Source organism: Oncorhynchus keta, chromosome 34 (genome assembly GCF_023373465.1).
Source record: "Oncorhynchus keta strain PuntledgeMale-10-30-2019 chromosome 34, Oket_V2, whole genome shotgun sequence".
Lineage (NCBI taxonomy): Eukaryota > Metazoa > Chordata > Actinopteri > Salmoniformes > Salmonidae > Oncorhynchus > Oncorhynchus keta.
In genome coordinates, this window is record NC_068454.1 from 33,096,543 (window position 1) to 33,116,516 (window position 19,974).

At 42.4% G+C, this 19,974-nt stretch overlaps 1 protein-coding gene across 2 annotated transcripts in view; it reads right to left on the bottom strand.

Annotated features, from left to right (window-relative positions):
- Positions 1–19,974, bottom strand: part of LOC118366971 (tyrosine-protein phosphatase non-receptor type 4-like) — a 104,015-nt gene that overhangs the window by 4,461 nt on the left and 79,580 nt on the right. For both annotated transcript variants that reach the window (XM_052493723.1, XM_035749850.2), the window contains 10 exons: positions 18,109–18,192; positions 17,766–17,822; positions 16,906–17,062; positions 16,402–16,568; positions 14,910–15,000; positions 14,730–14,791; positions 14,341–14,487; positions 14,055–14,183; positions 13,596–13,744; positions 12,352–12,487 (listed from right to left, as the gene is read on the bottom strand). In XM_052493723.1, coding sequence (XP_052349683.1) covers positions 12,352–12,487; positions 13,596–13,744; positions 14,055–14,183; positions 14,341–14,487; positions 14,730–14,791; positions 14,910–15,000; positions 16,402–16,568; positions 16,906–17,062; positions 17,766–17,822; positions 18,109–18,192 — 1,179 coding nt within the window. The remainder of the gene's footprint in view (positions 1–12,351; positions 12,488–13,595; positions 13,745–14,054; positions 14,184–14,340; positions 14,488–14,729; positions 14,792–14,909; positions 15,001–16,401; positions 16,569–16,905; positions 17,063–17,765; positions 17,823–18,108; positions 18,193–19,974) is intronic.

Consider the following 19,974-nt stretch of genomic DNA (forward strand, 5'->3'; position numbering starts at 1 on the left):
AATATTTGAAGGTATTTGCACCTATATGGCTCAATTGGTACAGCATGGCGCTTGCACCGCCAGGGTTGTGGGTTTGATTCCCGGGGCCACCTACATGTAAAATGTATGATTGATGACTAAGTTGCTTTCGATAAAAGCATCTGATACATACATACATACATACATACATACATACATACATACATACATACATACATACATACATACATACATACATACATACATACATACATACATACATACATACATACATACATACATACATACATACATACATACATACATACATACATACATACATACATACATACATACATACATACATACATACATACATACATACATACATACATACATACATACATACATACATACATACATACATACATACATACATACATACATACATACATACATACATACATACATACATATATATATACACACACACACACACGTTTACATACACCTTAGCCAAATACATTTAAACTCGAGTTTTTCACAATTCCTGACATTTAATCCTAGTTAAAATTCCGTCTTAGGTCAGTTAGGATCACCACTTTATTTTAAGAATGTGAAATGTCAGAATAATAGTAGAGAGAATTATTTATTTCAGCTTTTATGTCTCATCACATTCCCAGTTGGTCAGAGGTTTACATACACTCAATTAATATTTGGTAGCATTGCCTTTAAATAGTTTAACTTGGGTCAAACTTTTTGTGTAGCCTTCCACAAGTTTCCCACACTAAGTTGGGTGAAGTTTGGCCCATTCCTCCTGACAGAGCTGGTGTAATTGAGTCAGGTTTGTAGGCCACCTTGCTGGCACACGCTTTTCAGTTCAGCCCACACATGTTCTATGGGATTGAGGTCAGGGCTTTGTGATGGCCACTCCAATACCTTGACTTTGTTGTCTAAGCCATTTTGCCACAACTTTGGAAGTATACTTGGGGTCATTGTCCAATTGGAAGACCCATTTGCGACCAAGCTTGAACTTCCTGACTGATGTCTTGAGATGTTGCCTCAATATATCCACATACTTTTCCTCCCTCATTGTCATCTATTTTGTGAAGTGCACCAGTCCCTCCTGCAGCAAAGCACCCCCACAACATGATGCTGCCACCCCCGTGCTTCACGGTTGGGATGTGTTCTTCAGCTTGCAAGCCTCCCCCTTTTTTCTCCAAACATAACAATGGTCATTATGGCCAAACAGTTCTATTTCGGTTTCATCAGACCAAAAGGACATTTCTCCAACAAGTACGATCTTTGTTCCCATGTGCAGTTGCAAACCGTAGTCTGGCTTTTTTAATGGCGGTTTTGGAGCAGTGGCTTCTTCCTTGCAGAGCGGCCTTTCAGATTATGTCAATATAGGACTCGTTTTACTGTGGATATAGATACTTTTGTACCGGTTTCCTCCAGCATCTTCACAAGGTCCTTTGCCGTTGTTCTGGGATTGATTTGCACCTTTTGCACCAAAGTACGTTCATCTCTAGGAGACAGAACGCGTCTCCTTCCTGAGCAGTATGGTGTTTATACTTGTGTACTATTGACTATTGTTTGTACAGATGAACGTGGTACCTTCAGGCGTTTGGAAATTGCTCCCAAGGATGAACCAGACTTGTGGAGGTCTACAATTATTTTTCCTGAGGTCTTGGCTGATTTCTTTTGATTTCCCCATGATGTCAAGAAAAGAGGCACTGCGTTTGAAGGTAGACCTTGAAATACATCCACAGGTACACCTCCAATGACTCAAATGGATGTCATTTAGCCTAATCAGATGCTTCTAAAGCCATTACATTTTCTGGAATTTTCTAAACTGTTTAAAAGGCACAGTCAACTTAGTGTATGTATACTTCTGACCCATTGGAATTGTGATACAGTGAATTATAAGTGAAATAAGCTGTCTGTAAACAATTGTTGGAAATATTACTTATATCATGCACAAAGTAGATGTCCTAACCGACTTGCCAAAACTATAGTTTGTTAACAAGACATTTGTGAGGGGTTGAAAAACGAGTTTGACTCCAACCTAAGTGTATGTAAACACACACACACGTTATTTGAAAACAAAAAAAAACATTTCTTTGATGGCTGCCAAATATTTGATGAAGAACCAAAAACAGTTGAATTATTCTAAATATACAATTAGCACATGGTTTGGAGGGCTCTCGGATATGAATCTTAATATAGCCTAGAATTAAATACATGAGGGACATGGAATCACTTCAAAACTAGAGTGGACCACTTTTGCAGCTTCAAAACAACTAACAAATATATTTTCATAATGAGTGAGGCATACACTTGACATCAAGTTCTTGTGTAGTAACTTTGTGATTATCACAATAGCAACGTTGTTATATAGGACTTTGGAAATTGATTTTCAAAAATGAAGTTCAAGTAAATGGAATAAGGAAGTCACTATTCCTTGTGTACAGTGCTTACAAAAAACATCAGCTCATTATGCAATTCTAATGCGCTTACCAAAGTATTAAGTAACATATTAATAAAATGTTGCTCCAAAAGTAATTCAACTTTTATTACATAGGCACAAGAACAGTTTAATGTTAAGTGTTACTGAAAATGCTAACAGCAACAAAATATGGATATTAAGTGTCGAAAGGAAAATAAATATCCCAAAACTGCCTTCTTGAATCAACTACAGCCAATGGAGTTGGAAAATCATGTTTGTATTCTGACTAAACTATCCCTTTAAAAGATGATTGTGTGTGTTTGAAACAAAAAACACTTGCCTTCAGATGGACAGAGGCCCGAAGTAGTTATTGCTAAGCATCCAACTTGCTTTTCACAATGCTTGCAAGTGGATTTGAATTTCTCTGCAGTATTTTCAGTTATCATTAAATTAATTGCAGCTTTTGAACTTTTCAGTGGCATTTTGAAAGAGTCATACAGTAGTTGAGCGTCACCTTATTTATCTTAAAACAATATGATTTGTTAATTGGTTTGTCTTAATTATGTACACCTGAGGCAATGGACAATTAGGATAATGGATATTTACAGAATGTTCACAGAAATGTATTGTGTAGATAAAATATGACTGTCAGATAGATTGGAATAGTATAGGACATTGTGTTTGCTATTCATTTTATTTCCATCTTCAACATGCAGTTCCAGATACAGCCCTGTACCCGGATATACAGTGCATTTGGAAAGTATTCAGACCCCTCGACTTTGCACATTGTTACAGCCTTATTCTAAAATGTTTATTTATTTTGTTGCCAATTTTTTTTTTTTTAAGTATGTGAAAAAAAAAAAAACAATTTACATAAGTATTCAGACCCTTTGCTATGATACTCTAAATTGAGCTCCGGTGCATCCTGTTTGCATTCCTCATCCTTGAGATGTTTCTACAACTGGACTGGAGTACACCTTCAATTGACTGGACACGATTTGGAAAGGCACACCTGTCTATATAAGATCCCACAGTTGACAGTGCATATCAGAACAAAAACCAAGCCATGAGGTCGAAGGTATTGTCAGTAGAGCTACGAGACAGGATTGTGTCGAGGCACATATCTGGAGAAGGTTACCCAAAAATGTCTGCAGCAATGAAGGTCCCCAAGAACACAGTGGCCTCCATCATTCTTAAATGGAAGAAGTTTGTTAACACCAAGACTCTTCCTAGAGTTGGCCGCCTGGCCAAACTGAGCAACCGAAGGAGAAGGGCCTTGGTCAGGGAGGTGACCTAAAACCCGATGGTCACCCTGACAGCACTCCAGAGTTTCTCTTACAGTAGCACAACCATCTCTGCAGCACTCCACCAATCAGGTCTTTATGGGAGAGTGGCCAGATGGAAGCCACTCCTCAGTAAAAGGCACATGACAGCCCGCTTGGAGTTTGCCAAAAGGCACCTAAACACTCTCGGACCATGAGAAACAAGATTCTCTGGTCTGATGACACCAAGATTGAACCTGGCACCATCCCTACAGTGAAGCACGGTGGTGGCAGCATCATGCTGTGGGGATATTTCCCAGCGACAGGGAGACTAATCAGGTTTGAGGGAAAGATGAACGGAGCAAAGTACAGAGAGATCCTTGATGAAAATACTCAGGACCTCAGACTGGGGTGACGGTTCACCTGCCATCAGGACAACGACCCTAAGCACACAGCCAAGACAACGCAGGAGTGGTTTTGAGACAAGTCTCCAAATATCCTTGAGTGGCCAAGCCAGAGCCCAGACATGAACCCGATCGAACATCTCTGGAGACCTGAGAAGAGCTGTGCATTGACATTCCACATCCAACCTGACAGAGCTTGAGAGGATCTGCAGAGAAGAAATGGAGAAACTCCCATAAATACAGGTGTGCCAGGTTTATAGCGTCGTACCCAAGAAGACTCAAGGCTGTAATCGCTGCTGAAGGTGTTACAAAGTACTGAGTAAAGGGCCGAAATACTTATGTAAATGGGAAATGTCAGTTTTTATATTATTATTATTTTTTTGCAAAAATTTATAAAAACCTGTTTTTGCTTTGTCATCATTGGGTATTGTGTATAGGTTGAGGAAGCAAAAAACTACTTAATACATTTTAGAAGGCTGTAACAAAATGTGGAAAAAGTAAAGGGGTCTGAATACTTTCCAAATGCACTGTATATTATAGCTGGTTAGGATGGAGCAGGGAATACATTATACAGTATAGCCTCTAGTCTGTGCTGCTGTGCCTTTTTGTTGCTACTTGGCTACCTGCTTTTTACTTTTAATAACAGTTTAATCAAACTCTGTATTTCATACGTTTACTAACATCTTAGTTTTGTCTTCACTTTTTTTAATCAAATGTTCACCTATAGACACTATCTGGAAATGGATCTGGAGGACCTCCACCAGCTGAAACTAATTAACATTGTACCTTCTCATTGCAGTTGCTGCTCTCAAAATATTCTAGACAATAATTATGGTGAGAATAGCAGAGTTGCAAGCTTGGCTTCAGACAAAATCCGTACGCATGGGCAATGTAAGTGTAGGAAAGGATGAAACCATGTCTGTGCCACCAGTAAGTACAGTCGTGGCCAAAAGTTGAGAATGACACAAATATTAATTTACACAAAGTTTGCTGCTTCAGTGTGTTTAGATATTTTTTTGTCAGATATTACTATGGAATGCTGAAGTATAATTACAAGTATTTCATAACTGTCAAAGGCTTTTATTGACAATTACATGAAATGATGCAAAGAGTCAATATTTGCAGCGTTGACCCTTCTTTTTCAAGACCTCTGCAATCCGCCCTGACATGCTGTCAATTAACTTCTGGGCCACATCCTGTCTGACGGCAGCCCATTCTTGCATAATCAATGCTTGGAGTTTGTAATAATTTGTGGGTTTGTGTGTCCACCCACCCACCAAAATATCAATGTTTTGTTCCCGAGCCACTTAGTTGTCACTTTTGCCTTATGGCAAGGTGCCCCATCATGCTGGAAAAGGCATCGTTTGTCACCAAACTGTTCCTGGATGGTTGGGAGAAGTTGCACTCGGAGGATGTGTTGGTACCATTCTTTATTCATGGCTGTGTTCTTAGGCAAAATTGTGAGTGAGTCCACTCCCTTGGCTGAGAAAGCAACCACACACATGAATGGTCTCAGGATGCTTTACTGTTGGCATGACACAGGACTGAGGGTAGCGCTCACCTCGTCTTCTCCGGACAAGCTTTTTTTCCCCCAGATGCCCCAAACAATCGGAAAGGGGATTCATCAGAGAAAATGACTTTACCCCAGTCCTCAGCAGTCCAATCCCTGTACTTTTTACAGAATATCAGTCTGTCCCTGATGTTTTTCCTGGAGAGAAGTGGCTTCTTTGCTGCCCTTCTTGACACCAGGCCATCCTCCAAAAGTCTTCACCTCACTCTGCATGCAGATGCACTCACCTGCCTGCTGCCATTCCTGAGCAAGCTCTGTACTAGTGGTGCCCCGATCCGGCAGCTGAATCAACTTTAGGAGACGGTCCTGGTTATTGCTGGACTTTCTTGGGCGCCCTGAAGCCTTCTTCACAACAATTGAACCGCTCTCCTTGAAGTTCTTGATGATCCGATAAATGGTTGATTTAGGTACAATCTTACTGGCAGCAATATCCTTGCCTGTGAAGCTCTTTTTGTGCAAAGCAATGATGACAGCACGTGTTCCCTTGCAGGTAACCATGTTTGACAGAGGAAGAACAATGATTACAAGCACCGTCCTCCTTTTGAAGCTTCCAGTCTGTTATTTGAACTCAATCAGCATGACAGAGTGATCTCCAGCCTTGTCCTCATCAACACTCACACCTGTGTTAACGAGAGAATCACTGACATGATGTCAGATGGTCTTTTTGTGGCAGGGCTGAAATGCATCGGAAATGTTTTTTTTTCCGGGATTCAGGTCATTTGCATGGCAGAGGAAACTTTGCAATTAATTGCAATTCATCTGATAACTCTTCATAACATTCTGGAGAACATGCAAATTGCCATCATACAAACTGAGGTAACAGACTATGAAAATGTTTTCACAAATATATTTGTGTCATTCTCAACTTTTGGCCACGACTGTACAGTTCAACTGGTTTTCCCCACAAGCAACTAGTCAGAGTCTGAGCCTTCTCAGGTCTCTCCTCCACCCGTTACGGGGTCTGAGCCACCGAATCCTCCCACCATTAGCTCAGACAAATTTAAAACTCTAGTAATTGGCGACTTCATTACCCGCAATATTAGACTTAAAAATAATCTCCCAGCAATCATACATTGCTTACCAGGGGGCAGGGCTGCCGATGTAGGGGCTAATCTGAATATTGCCAGAACTGGCAAGTGTAGAGTAGAGGGATATTGTTATCCATGTAGGAACCAACGATATTAGGATGAAACAGTCAAAGGTCACCAAGCGCAGAAGTTTCAGCGTTTAACTTAGCTAGAAAGATGTTGGCATCAAGTAATTGTCTCTGGCCCTCTCCCAGTTAGCGGGATGATGAGCTCTACAGCAGACTCGTAAAACTCAAATCGCAATTTGAAATCGGTTTCCTGCCCCTCCCAAAATATATAATTTGTAGATAATTGGTCATTCCTGGACTCACCCACAAATGGGTCCAAGCCTGGCCTGCTGAAGAAGGATGGACTCTATTCTAGATGGAGGGGTGCTCTCATTTTATCTATCAACATAGACAAGCTCAAACTCTTCTAGCACCACAATAAGCTAGGATGCAGGCTTGGCAGCATGCTGTTAGCCTGCCTGCAAGCTTAGTGGAGTCTGCCCCTAGCACAGTCAGCTCAGTTTTCCCCATTGAGAACGGGTCTGTGCCTGGATCTAGGTCATGCAAAATTTAACATGGTGGTGTTCGCCTTAGCAATCTCACTGGAATAAAAAAAACTCCATTCCGGTCATTAATCAAAGAGATTGTGATAACGCCTCACATCTCAAAATGGGACTACTTAATGTTAGATCCCTCACTTCCAAGGCAGTCAGTCAATGAACTAATCCCGATCATAAACTTGACGTGATTGGCCTGACTGAAACAGGGCTTAAGCCCGATTAATTTACTGCGCTAAATGAGGCCTCTCCTCCTGGTTACACTAGTGACCATATTTCCCCTGCGGATCCCACAAAGGAAAAGGTCAATTTACAAAAAGAAAAAAGACTGCACATTGGTATTTTGAGGCTCTAGTCAAAATATGAAATCTATGCTGCCTGCTCAATCACTTTTTATAGCTACTGTTTACAGGCCTCCTGGACCTATACAGCATTCCGCACTGCACACACAAGCTTGTTAGCTATCTAGCTTCTCTGGTCCAAAGTTGAGCCAACTTTGAAGTTCCTCCATAAAAGCCACTCCTTTGTAGGTATAATTCTGTGGTCCTAATTCAGATAATGCATGTCATCACAGGATGCCCAGCGATCCAAGCCAAGCCTCATCCATCCTCTCTCTCTCCTTCTCCACACCCGCAAAATTTCAGTTGCATCTCGTGCCCTACACTTGCCCTTCATCACACATGTAAACAACTCACTGAGCTATAGCTTGCCCGCTCTATCCGTATTGCATTTTTTAATTGTACCTTTATTTAACTAGGCAAGTCAGTTAAGAGCAAATTCTTATTTTCAATGACGGCCTGGATGATTGATGAAGTAATTTAATGTTGAGCTAAACAAAAACATTCAGAGGATTAAAAAGGAACACCAAGGAGCGATGTAACAGCCTCTAAACCTTCCAGCTGTCTACTGGACCCTATTCCAACTAAAATACTGAATGACCTACTTTCTGTGCTTGGCCCTCCTATGTTGAACATAAACAGCTACCTGTCCTTCGAATGTGTACCAAACTCCCTAAAGGTGCAATAATAAAGCCTCTCCTGATAAAGCCAAAACTTGACCCGGAATTATTTTTAAACTAAAATCGGCCTATACCGAATCTCCCATTAATTTAGAAAAGAACACCTGAAAAAGCTGTAGCTCAGCCACTCACTGTCTTCCTGAAGACACATTATGTACACAAAACACTCCAGGCTGGTTTTAGACCCCCATTATAGTACTAAGACTGCACTCGTGAAGGTGGTAAATTACCTTTAAATGGCGTCAGACCAAGGCGTCTGTCCTCGTGCTCCTAGACCTTAGTGCAGATTTTGACATTGTCGACCACCACATTTTTTGGGGAGAAATTGAAAACCCTAATTGGTCTACGCAGACAAGTTCTTGCCTGGCATAGACATTATCTGTCAGAAAGATAGTTTGTCTGTGGATGGTTTGTCATCTGACAAATCAATGGTCAATTTCGGTGTCCCCAGTGTTCCGTTCAAGGACTATTGTTCTCACTATATACACACACACTCAGTAGCCAGTTAATTTGGTACACCACCCCGTTCAGGAAAATGGTTCGCTCCTACAGACAGCGGGTCACGCAGTGGTTTGCTATATAAAGCAGGCAGCCAGGCATCAAGGCATTCAGATACTATTCGATTGGACATTAGAATGGTCAAAACGAGTAACCTATGCTATGTTGAGTGTGGTATGATCATCGGTGCCAGGCATGCCGGTTCCAGAAATGCCGGCCTCCTGGGCTTTTCATGCTTGACAGTGTCTAGGGTTTACCAAGAATGGTACTACAAATAAAAAAAATCCAGCCAGCGGCAGTCATGTGGGTGAAAACAGCTGGTTGACGGGAGGTTGAAGGAGAATTGCGGTGTAATGGTGTGGGAATGTTTTCCTGGCACACACTAGGTCCCTTTATACCAATTGAGCAACATTTGAATACCACATCTTGTAGAATCCATCCTGAGGAATTCAGGGGGTCCGACCCAGTACTAGATAGGTGTACCTAATAAACTGGCGACAGTGTATGCTACCTCTTGGTGATGTCATTCGAAAACACTCAGTTTTCACTGCTATGTAGACGACACACATCTGTACATATTGATGAATGGTAAAGTCTGTGTTTTAGACAAAAGTGGATGGCTGACGAACAAATACAACATATTTCAAGAGCACCTTTTTTCCATCTTCGTAATACTGAAAAAATCTGAAACTTCCCATGTTTTTGTCTCTTCTCTGGCTACCCAGATGAGGCACTAAGTAAACTTCAGGTAGTGCTAAATACATCTGTTAGAATCTTGACAAATTTGATCATATTACTTCCAGTGCTAACCTACCTACCTTGGCTTACTGTTAAGGCTAGGGCTGATTAAGGTTTTACTGTTAACCTATAAATAATTTCTCTTACCCACCTCTCCGATTTGGTCCTGCTGTATACACCTGCTATGGTCACAAGACGCAGGCCTCCTTATTGTTCCTTGAACTTCTAAGTAAACAGCTGGAGGCAGGGATTTCTCCTATCGGGCACCATTTTATGGAATGGGCAAGGCTTTCAGTCTCAAAAGTCTTTATTGAAGACTTATCACTTCAGTAGGTCCTATGATTGAGTGTAGTGTGGCCCAGGGGAGCAAAGGAGAAAGGCAAGGCTCTGGAGTGACCACCTTTGCTGCCTCTGCCTGGCCAGCTCCCTTGTCTCTATTGGGATTCTCTGCCTCTAACCCGATTATGGGGGCAGAGTCACTTGCTTGCTCGTGCTCTCCCATGCAGTCCCTCGGAGGGGTACATCACGTCATGCCAGGCTTTTTTCGCTATACTCTGAGTGGGTTGAGCCATTGATGTGACGGAAAGAAGGTATACACAAAGGCTCTACAGCAAAGCTAAAATGAAAAAGGGGAAATCCGGTGCTCGACTGAGGGAATTGAAAATCCCCAAAAACAAAGATACTTAAACTGGTGACGAACTGGGAGAACAAAGAAAAAGGAGCACTGTTGCTGCATACATTTGATAGATTTATTGATTTATTGACAGGACAAGTAAACAAATCGGCTTACGTTTCCGGCATTATTCGCCTTCAGAGCCTTGACGCGATTTTCCTGTCCGGTCTTGTGCTGCCTCTGGCTCGTGTGGCGATGGAGATCTTCGTGTCTCAGGGTAGTAAGTTAGTGGTCTGTTCAGATCCCTTTGGCGGTGTGGGGGCTGTGCTTCGCAAAGTGGGTGGGGTTATATACAGCCTGGTTTGCCCCCCCCCCCCGGTCGAGTGCTGAAGTGCATAAAAATCATCTGTCCTCGGTTGCAACACTCAATACCGAAGTCCAAACTGCCTCTGGAAACAACGTCAGCGCAAGAACTGTTCGTCCGGAGATTCATGAAATTGAAGCCCAAGTATCACCATGCGCAATGCCAAGCGTTGGCTGCAGTGGTGTAAAGCTCCCTGGCATGGAACTCTGGAGCAGTGGAAACATGTTCTCTGGAGTGATGAATCACACTTCACCATCTGGCAGTTTGGCGGACAAATCTGGGTTTGACGACCTGCCCAAATGCATAGTGCCAACTGTAAACTTTGGTGGAGGAGGAATAATGGTCTCGGGCTGATTTTCATTGTTTGGGCTAGGCCCCTAAGTTCCAGTGAAGGGAAATCTTAACACTACAGCATACAATGACATTCTACATGATTCTGTGCTTCCAACTTTGTGGCAACCGTTAAGGGAAGGCCCTTTCCTGATTCAGCATGACAATGCCCACGTGCACAAAGCGAGGTCCATACAGAAGTGGTTCGTCAAGATCATTGTGGAAGAACTTGACTGGCCTGTACAGAGCCCTGACCTCAACCCCATCGAACGCCTTTGGGATAAATTGGAATGCCGGCTGCGAGCCAGGCCTAATCGCCCAACATCAGTGCTCGACCTCACTAATGCTCGTGGCTGAATGGAAGCAAGTCCCCGCAGCAATGTTTCAACATTAGTGGAAAGCGTAGAGGCTGATATGGCAGCAAAGGGGGGGACCAACTCCATATTAATGCCAGTGATTTTGTAATGTTCTCCAGTGTTCTATGATTTTGCTGTTGTTGAATGACTGTTAGGCCACTTCTGGTGACTTTAAAGGAAATTCTACTCCAAAATGCATGAAAATGTAATAATGTTATCCTGCTTTGTAAATACTGACCATGACCAATAACGGGAGAGGTTAGCATGTCTTGGTGGTGTGATCTTTCACCTCTGAACTTGATAATTTATCAGTATTCACAATTAATTCAGGGTCATACATTATCATGGTAGCATCCACATTGTGTTTAGAAACATTCTATTCTTAATGGCAATAAAATTGCAATGACTGAAATTACAATGCATTATCTACCATTCATTGGACACAAACAAATCTGAAAAACAACCAAATGTAAATGCAACTAACACGTTTGTAGAGTCACAAGCTTGATGCTATCATTGGGTGCTAGGAATATGAGACCAATAATAAATGTTTGACTACTCTATTTTTACGTATCTTTAGGGATGTGAATAGTTTTTCAGAAAAAAGTTCACTCTTTCTCAGAGCAATTGTATTTGTATAAAATAATTTCCCTTTTATTGCACACAATATAGCTCAGAATTTGAATTACTTATTTCATAGTCTTTATTGCTCATCTTTATTAAGGGGGTCAATTTCAGACCCACTGTATATACTGTAGCCCAGACAAGTAAATCTCACCAAGTGTACAAAACCCTTACACCGACCCTAAAAATGGGAATCTGGAGAGACAACGGCATTGTCATGGCACAAAAGGTTATCACTGGTAGACTGTAACAATGGAAAGTCTACCACGGACAGTACAACAGGGATAAATAAAAGAGGCATTATACCAGTAGGATTATCCTCTCCTTTCAATTAGTAACACCGTACAAGACTACACTGTGCTCCTTCTATTCTAACTCGCCATTCTGGATAAGGCGATGGAGGCTAGTTAGCCTAGAAAAGATGAAGAGGAGGAAGATAAGAGAAAAAGAGAAACAGACAGACGGGAGAGGAAGAGATAGTGATGAGGATAAAGAGAGGGATGGAAGAGGACGTGGAGAAGAGTGCAGGACTTACAGGTGTCTGAATCATCATGGCCCTCTGGTCTCTCATGGTTCTGACTATGTCTAATGGATAGACGGGCTGACTGCAATCCATCAGGCACAATGCTGTCTCCATGGTGATGAGAACTCCTGTCCGGCCAATCCCCGCGCTGCAGGATGACACAGCAGGGGGGTGGGGGGGCAGGAAGGGGCAGAGGAAGAAGTTTCTACATAAACTCATGACATCATTTCTACCTTTTAAAACAATGGAAAATATTTTCCTTGCACATAGCAACACACAACAATATGTTTATGAAATTAAAGCTAGATTAGAATACAGAAATATCCCTATCCCTGGGTGCTGTACAGTACTGCATTCATTCCAGTGTGTTGTTGGGGCATGTCTTGGCTGAGTCCGATAACTTGGCTTGAGTAAAGGCCTGAGATGTGGATTTATGAAGGCGTGTAGGTGTTCTATGCGGAGCGTTCTGTGCTGCTGGGCTGTGTACTACAGCAGTGTGTAGGTGTAGTGTTTCCGCTTCAGTCATTAAACCCCATAGTAGAACAGTTTATCTATTTACCTTGTAGGCTTGTTGTGCGCGTTCCACGCGAGATGAATGCGCCTCAAATATTTCTGTCAAGTTACGAGTGCCATAGGGAGGGAAACATGCATTCTGACAAGCAGTCAAAGCACAATAATTCTTGCAATCGCAGGGAAGACAGAAGTTTTAAACTCAGAGTTTTTAGCAGAAGTACGTTACCTACCACCTTTTGAGTGACTTAAATTGTGATGAAGCAGACAAACGTTTTAGTTGAGCAAGAGAAGGGGCAACCAGGGAAAGTGTTGGGGCAATTTGTTTTTGCCATGAAATGGTTTCTGTAAGAAGTACAAGTTACCAAGTTACCCAAGTTCTCACTCATTTTGGAGTAGTAGGTGCTTTCAAAAAGTCACCAGAATTGAGCTTCTCAGTCCTACATGAAAATTGTCCAGGGGAGGGGGCCCTCTTCCAGAAACTTAACCCACTGCTACAAATTTTGCCAGAGGAAACACTATGTAGCAGTATAGTAGGACAAACAGATCCACAAAGAGGGAGTGGAGTTGCATAATTTGAGGGAGAGCGAGACTGGGGCTACAGTCATATAGAGGGACACTGCAATGAACACAGAGTTGTTTAGTAAAAAAAAATATTACATTTTCATCTTGATTTCCTTGAGTGTTTCTTGCTGTATCAAATGATGTGTGTGTCTTAGATGTGTGTCATGCATTTTGCTCCCTACCTGCAGTGGACCACCATGGGCTCATCTTTGCCGGTTCGTTTGCTCCGCACCAGGCTGACAAAGTCCAGGAAGTCTGATGAGTCGTCTGGGACGCCGTGGTCCGGCCAGGCCACATACTGGATCTGGGTCAACTCCCGGACCTCCTCGCTCTGTCACCATGGCAACACACAGTAAAGTCAGTGCAACATTACCATGACAACGGGAGAACAGCCCACAGAAGTCACCATGGCAACTCAGTGCTGCCGCTCTCATCTTTTAAACGCTTAAAGCGATAGTCCCACTGTGTGTTTGTAATGCTTTTAATAATTTTAGTACCTGGAAGATAGCCTACTGTATTGAGGAGGACTAGCTGTGAACAACCATTTCTGTATGTTTACTTTGACTTGACTTCCAAATAGCTAACATTACATTAGCACTGGTCATTGGGAAAAAAACAATGACTTGTGAGCATACTGTTACCTCGAAGTGTGTGAGGGTCATGTCTCGGACCAGGAAAGCAGAGTTGCCCTCCTCAGTGAGACAGGCCACCTGGAAGTGGCCATACGTAGCAGTGCTGTCAGTGTTGGGCCAGTACTGATGACACTTCACCTGTTGGTATAGAGCAACATAAGCCTTTAGCCTCAGCTTAGGAGTATCAGCCATGGGAGAAAAGAGGATAAATACATATGTCTTTATCCAAAAATATAATCAAACATACAGAAAAACAGCTGTCTCTCAATCGCAAAGTCGTTTGTATGACACGTACCCGTCCCCTCTCCACCTGAGTGGTGAGCATGACCACCACGGAGGAGCCCTGCTCCCAGGTCATCTGCCAGAAGTCTGGGCAAGTGTTGGGCAACGGGCCCTGGCACGCAATGTACCGGTTGATCAGGCTCGACGCCGGGATCTCCATCTACAGTACAGAGAGGAGTAGAGAAGAATAAGACCTGTGTGTAGGGGTGTGTGTTGGGTGAGTGTTCTGTGGTGTGTGTTGTGTGTTAATAAATCCAAGAGTGTGTGGGTATGCAAGCAAGTGTCCATTTTCAGTCTTTGGAGTGGAGACTACACCATCATTGCCGATAGAAAGCCTATTATAGACCTGCTGAACAAAAACGCCATGGTTGGTGTGGGTGGACTGAGGCGAACAGCACTCACATTGATGTAATTTGCATTAATGTAGTCATCTGTGCTTTTCAAAATGACCCGCGTTGCGTCGTCTATAAACAGAAGAGAGAGGGGAGAGAGAAAGAAGGAGTGGAGTGTGAAATGGTGGGTTAACAGTCTTAACACAGGTTAACTAAGAAAAGTAGAGTGAACTGTGTGTTTGATACTCACAAGGTGAGATGTCTCTGTAGCGGTTTTTGGAAATGTTCTGAGGTAATTTGGCACACAACATTGTCATTCCAGGCCTCTTCCGGTAAAGTTGCTGTGAGAAAAGAATAAGTGTAAAGAAAATATATGATCATATTTTTTTTTTTTTTATCATGATTTTGGGAAGGTGGTGGGGCAAGGGGAAGTCCGACCAGTCCTGGCAAAAGTGGAGGCTATCAAATCTTCCAGTGCCAGCTTCTCACCAGGAACTGCACCGATTCTTGGGAATGGCAGGCTACTACCGGGCTTATTTTTATGTTGTTACAGACTTTGGTTTTCCTATTTCATATTTCGTGGTTGGACGTTACCACGTGGGATGTACCTATTGGTGTCACCTCATTAGTCAGTATGTTACACTGGTGCTGGTTTGTCACCTTGTTAGTGGGAAAGTGTTTCACCTGTGCTGGCCCAGTGCACAAATTGTCTTGAGAGATGTGGAGGGTTAACACCTTTAGTTGTCTTTTAGGTCCCAATTGTTGTTGCTTGTCAACTTTCAGTGAACACCCCATGAGTGTCTTTCAGAACCTATCCTAAAACCCCACCTGTTTTGTTTTAGCTGTTAGTGACTCTTTGTTAGTTCCCTTTTTTTTTTGAGCTTCCATTTTTTGTTTTCTTGCATGGGAACATAACAAAATTGATCATGTTGTGAGATGGAAGTTACTTTCTGTTGGTTGTGAGCGAACTTGTGCAACAAAAATGGTCTGAGAATGCTTGCTATGTCTTATAGGCCCACATCTTTGGATAAGCTGCTTCCACCTGCTGTGTGTGGAATTTATAAGATGCCGCTAATCTTTCAAATGAACATACATTGATTGATACACTGTATGTGAAGTGCAATAGCAGATAAAGACCAAAACAAAAATATGTGGATAAACCCACACATTTTCTCAGTGCATGCCGGTATATTCGGTCTGTGTGCGTGTGCGCATTTCCCTTGCCCCCACACTTTATTTACATTATTATAGTGTAATAACACAACAGGCCAGAGAAACAGGAAGCTGTTAAGTGTGCCTGATGAAAGACAGGAAGTTACCGGAATACGGAGAAGAAATTAAACGACTGGTGTTCGTCACCACATTAAACGAGCAGTCGACGCATCATTGAATTAGCATTTTGTTGTAAACTACTTCACTTGGCGATTATTCCTCACACAGTGATAGCATAAGTCATTTTCTTCTGTGCCATGAAATAAAGTAAAACTTGTGTAACAGTCATACGCTGAATTTCCCTCCAGAAAGTGGTAACCTCCCTTGTGCCCTCGAGGTCAAAACAATAGAGCAGAAACTAGGGGGAGCTATTGCTCTCACCACACATCCAGTCACCTCAGAACGACAAAAGAGCAGTGAACAAGACCAATATGAATCGAGGTGCAACCGAAAATCACAATAATATTAGGAAAATTGATACGAGTATGGCTAACAAAAGCTTTTAATATGTAGGTGAGGGGAGGACTCACATCAAACTGGGTGAGTACTCCCCCGCTGATCAGACCCTCCTTCAGGGTGTTAATGGAAACCCTCCAGGCATCCTGGTCCAGCTGAGAGGGGTCCTGGGGAGACTTCTCTGGGATGTACTGAAAGTCTGGCTCAGTCTCCAGCTTCTCCTCCACCACATCATAGATGGCTGGGGACATAGGGAAGCAACACGGTTAGTTTAGAACAGTGTCAAGAGAAGAACGGCATCCTATATTATTAATGTACAAGTCTAAGGCTCGGCTCAGTTTTAATATTCACACCAGCAAACCACGTAATAAGCAATTTATAAGGTACGCATTTTTCTAATTGGAAATCTTTAGTGTTGATATTGGAAGATAGCCTAACTTTTGTTTGGGGTCACCTGTTCTTCAAACCTGTACTGGGATGATTTGGCCTGTTTTAACCTGAGCATTGTAATAATAAACCCAAGGAGATGACTTAGTAATGTAAGTGTAAACATTTAACAAAACAAATCCTCTCCTCACCATTGGGCCTGACCAATAGGATGAGCTCTCCTGAGTGGCTCTCACAACTGGCCTTGATGAACATGACCACCTGGTCGTGAGTGTGCTCTGAGATATCACGACCGTTGATCAAAACCACCTGGTCACCTTCATTCAGACGAGGGACACACAGGTCAGCCTGTAGAGGGTTGGAGAAGAATGCAGTCAGAACACAGTTGGGTCAAGTGGTTAGACATATTGGGAGGATAGACTACAATACTAGGACTGCATTCATAGAGTAAGTGTCTCAGAGTAAGAGTACTGATCAAGGATCAGGTTTGCCCTGTCCATATCAACCTTCATTATGAACTAAAAGACAAAACTGATCCTGTATCAGCAGTCCTACTCGGTCTCTGTGACCCTTTGTGAATATGGGACCCGTAGCAATAGCTTGTGGTAAATTACAACAAAGAGGACTAACTGTTGTTGGTTCACTTTGACTTCATCAACACCAGAGTAACATCCTGAAGCCTTGTTAGCGGAGCTGTGAATGGACTGCTGCTAAGTGACGTCAAATCAGACCAGTTCATTTACTGAGCTACAGCACAAGTGTGAGTTTACTCCAAACAATGGAACGTTTCATATGCTGTGTGTGAGAGTCAGAATGAGAGTGAGTGTGGGAAGAGAGCAAGAGGGAGGAGAAAGAGAAATAGCAAGAGAGTGAGACGAGGGGTAGATATACAGAGAGCGAGAAATAGAGAAAGAAATGTGAGAAATTCAGTGTGAGTGAGAGGGCGGAAGTGATAGAACAAGTGAGAGGTTGTTTGATTATCTCAGAGAGTACAACATGAGTATGTGTACTGTAAATATGGGGTGTTGCTAGTGATGGGTGGTTAACATACGGATGTCCCAGGGGCCACACGAGATACAATGACAGGCATCTTCTGATCAGCTCCACCCTAAAACCAAGGCAATGGAGAGAGGTAAATAATCTGCCTATTATCCGGAGTGATTTACAGGAGCAATTTGGGTTCAGTGTATTGCTCAAGAGGACAACAGTTCTTTCACCTAGTCGGCTCGGGATTCGAACCAGAAACCTTAAGGTTACTGGCCAAACACTCTTAAACGCTAAGCTTCCTGCCGCCCTATATAGGATCAGTATTAGTAGGGCCAGGAGATTACCCTCTGGGCGCATGTTAAGGCATATAATTACATAAGGGCATCTACTGTAGGCAGAGGTCTCACCTTGACATTGAAGCCAAATCGTCCACTGTCATCCGGCCTCATCTTGAGCAAAACCAGATTGTCGTGAGAGACAACACCGTTCAGCTTTAGAGGAAGAGACAGATGCGTTAATACATGTCTACATTGGAAAGGCTATCACAGCCCAAAGAGCTTCTGAATGGCCTAGAGTTCTTCAGAGGTCACAAAAACCTCCTGGCCATAGTTTTAAATAATTTCCGTACAACTGAATTAACCCATTGTGGAACATCATGAAAACCATGAAGCGTAAAAGTGGCAGACAGTCAGGGTGGTTCATAGGCTTACAGCCCAAAAGCCTGTTTTAGCATGGGTAGCACCATTGAGGACTATCACCATTTTGAAGTAGTCAAGTGGGTGGGAATTGCTATGGGTTAAGGATCACATAATGATGAGACATATCTACAGTTAACTGCCGAATAATAGAAAATAATGAAATATGCGAAGTATATTGAAAGGAAGGTCTACTCCACAGGTGTGTTTCCAGAGTTAATTAAGCAATTAACATTACATCATGCTTAGGGTCATGAAAAAAATGGTGGGCAGACCATTATTTGGTCTACCATGGCAATGCCCCCATAGGATGAAAATGCCCACATCAAGAGGGAACGAGTGGTAGTGCTGAGCGATTAGTGCTTTTGTAAGGTCGGCTTGGTTTCGGATCAAGTATTTATTTAAATTATCACAGGTTTCAATATTGGTTTTGATTAAATAAATACATTAAAGTGGAAGGTACAGCATCATTTTAACCACAATAAATCTGACTAAAATCAGTTCATATACACCCCCAGGAAGAATGACACTGTCAAAAGAATTCTGAATTCTTAAATACGGTAATTCACATTATCATAAACTCTTAAATATTTGGGAATTGCATTTGGAAAGTATTCAGACCCCTCGACTTTTTCCACATTTTGTTACATTACAGCCGTATTCCAAAATTTATTAAATACCCCCCCCCCCTTCAATCTACAAACAATACCCCATAAAGACAAAGCAAATATAGGTTTGGAAAGGTTTGCAAATGTATAAAAAAAAAATTAAATATCACATTTACATAAGTATTCAGACTCTTTACTCAGTACTTTGTTTAAGCACCTTTGGCAGCGATTACAGCCTCGAGTCTTCTTGGGTATGTGTTACGAACCCTTTGACCCTGCAGTCTAGGGGGGATGGAAACGAGACCCGTAACATATCTCATGCAAATCATAACAGTGAAAAGGAAAAGTGAGAACTAAAAACAACAGACAACCTAAAGCTACAGGCAAACACTTAAGGTTTATTGTTTAAACACACAGCAATGGGGGGGCTGAGCTGGACCCAAGGAAAGAAAGAAATATCCAAAAACCCCTAAGCTAGTCTCACTTGCTTAAATAACCGCTAGCTAACTAACCAATAAAATACAGTGGGTGGTCCGCCCAGTTCTAACTAGCGTTTTAAGACAGTTTTCCTACGGGTAATGTATGCCCATGGGCGACTTGGATTTGTACCCCCTTTTCCCACCAACAAACGAACAGTCATACACCATAACAATACATACTCACATAATAATGGACAAATGTGACATGTAGGTGCAAAAACAACTGATTGGGATTATTTTAAACCAAGGGAAAGGGGATGTGATCGGGTATGGGAAAGCAGGTGTGTCTTCTGATGAGTGACACCTGTGACTAGGGCAGAAGGAAAGAAAATACAACCGTAACAGTATGACACTACAAGCTTGTGGCACGTCTGTATTTGGGGAGGTTCTCCCATTCTTCCCTGCAGATCCTCTCAAGCTCTGTCAGGTTGGATGGGAAGCATCCCTGCACAGTTATTGTCAGGTCTCTCCAAAGATGTTCAAATCGGGTT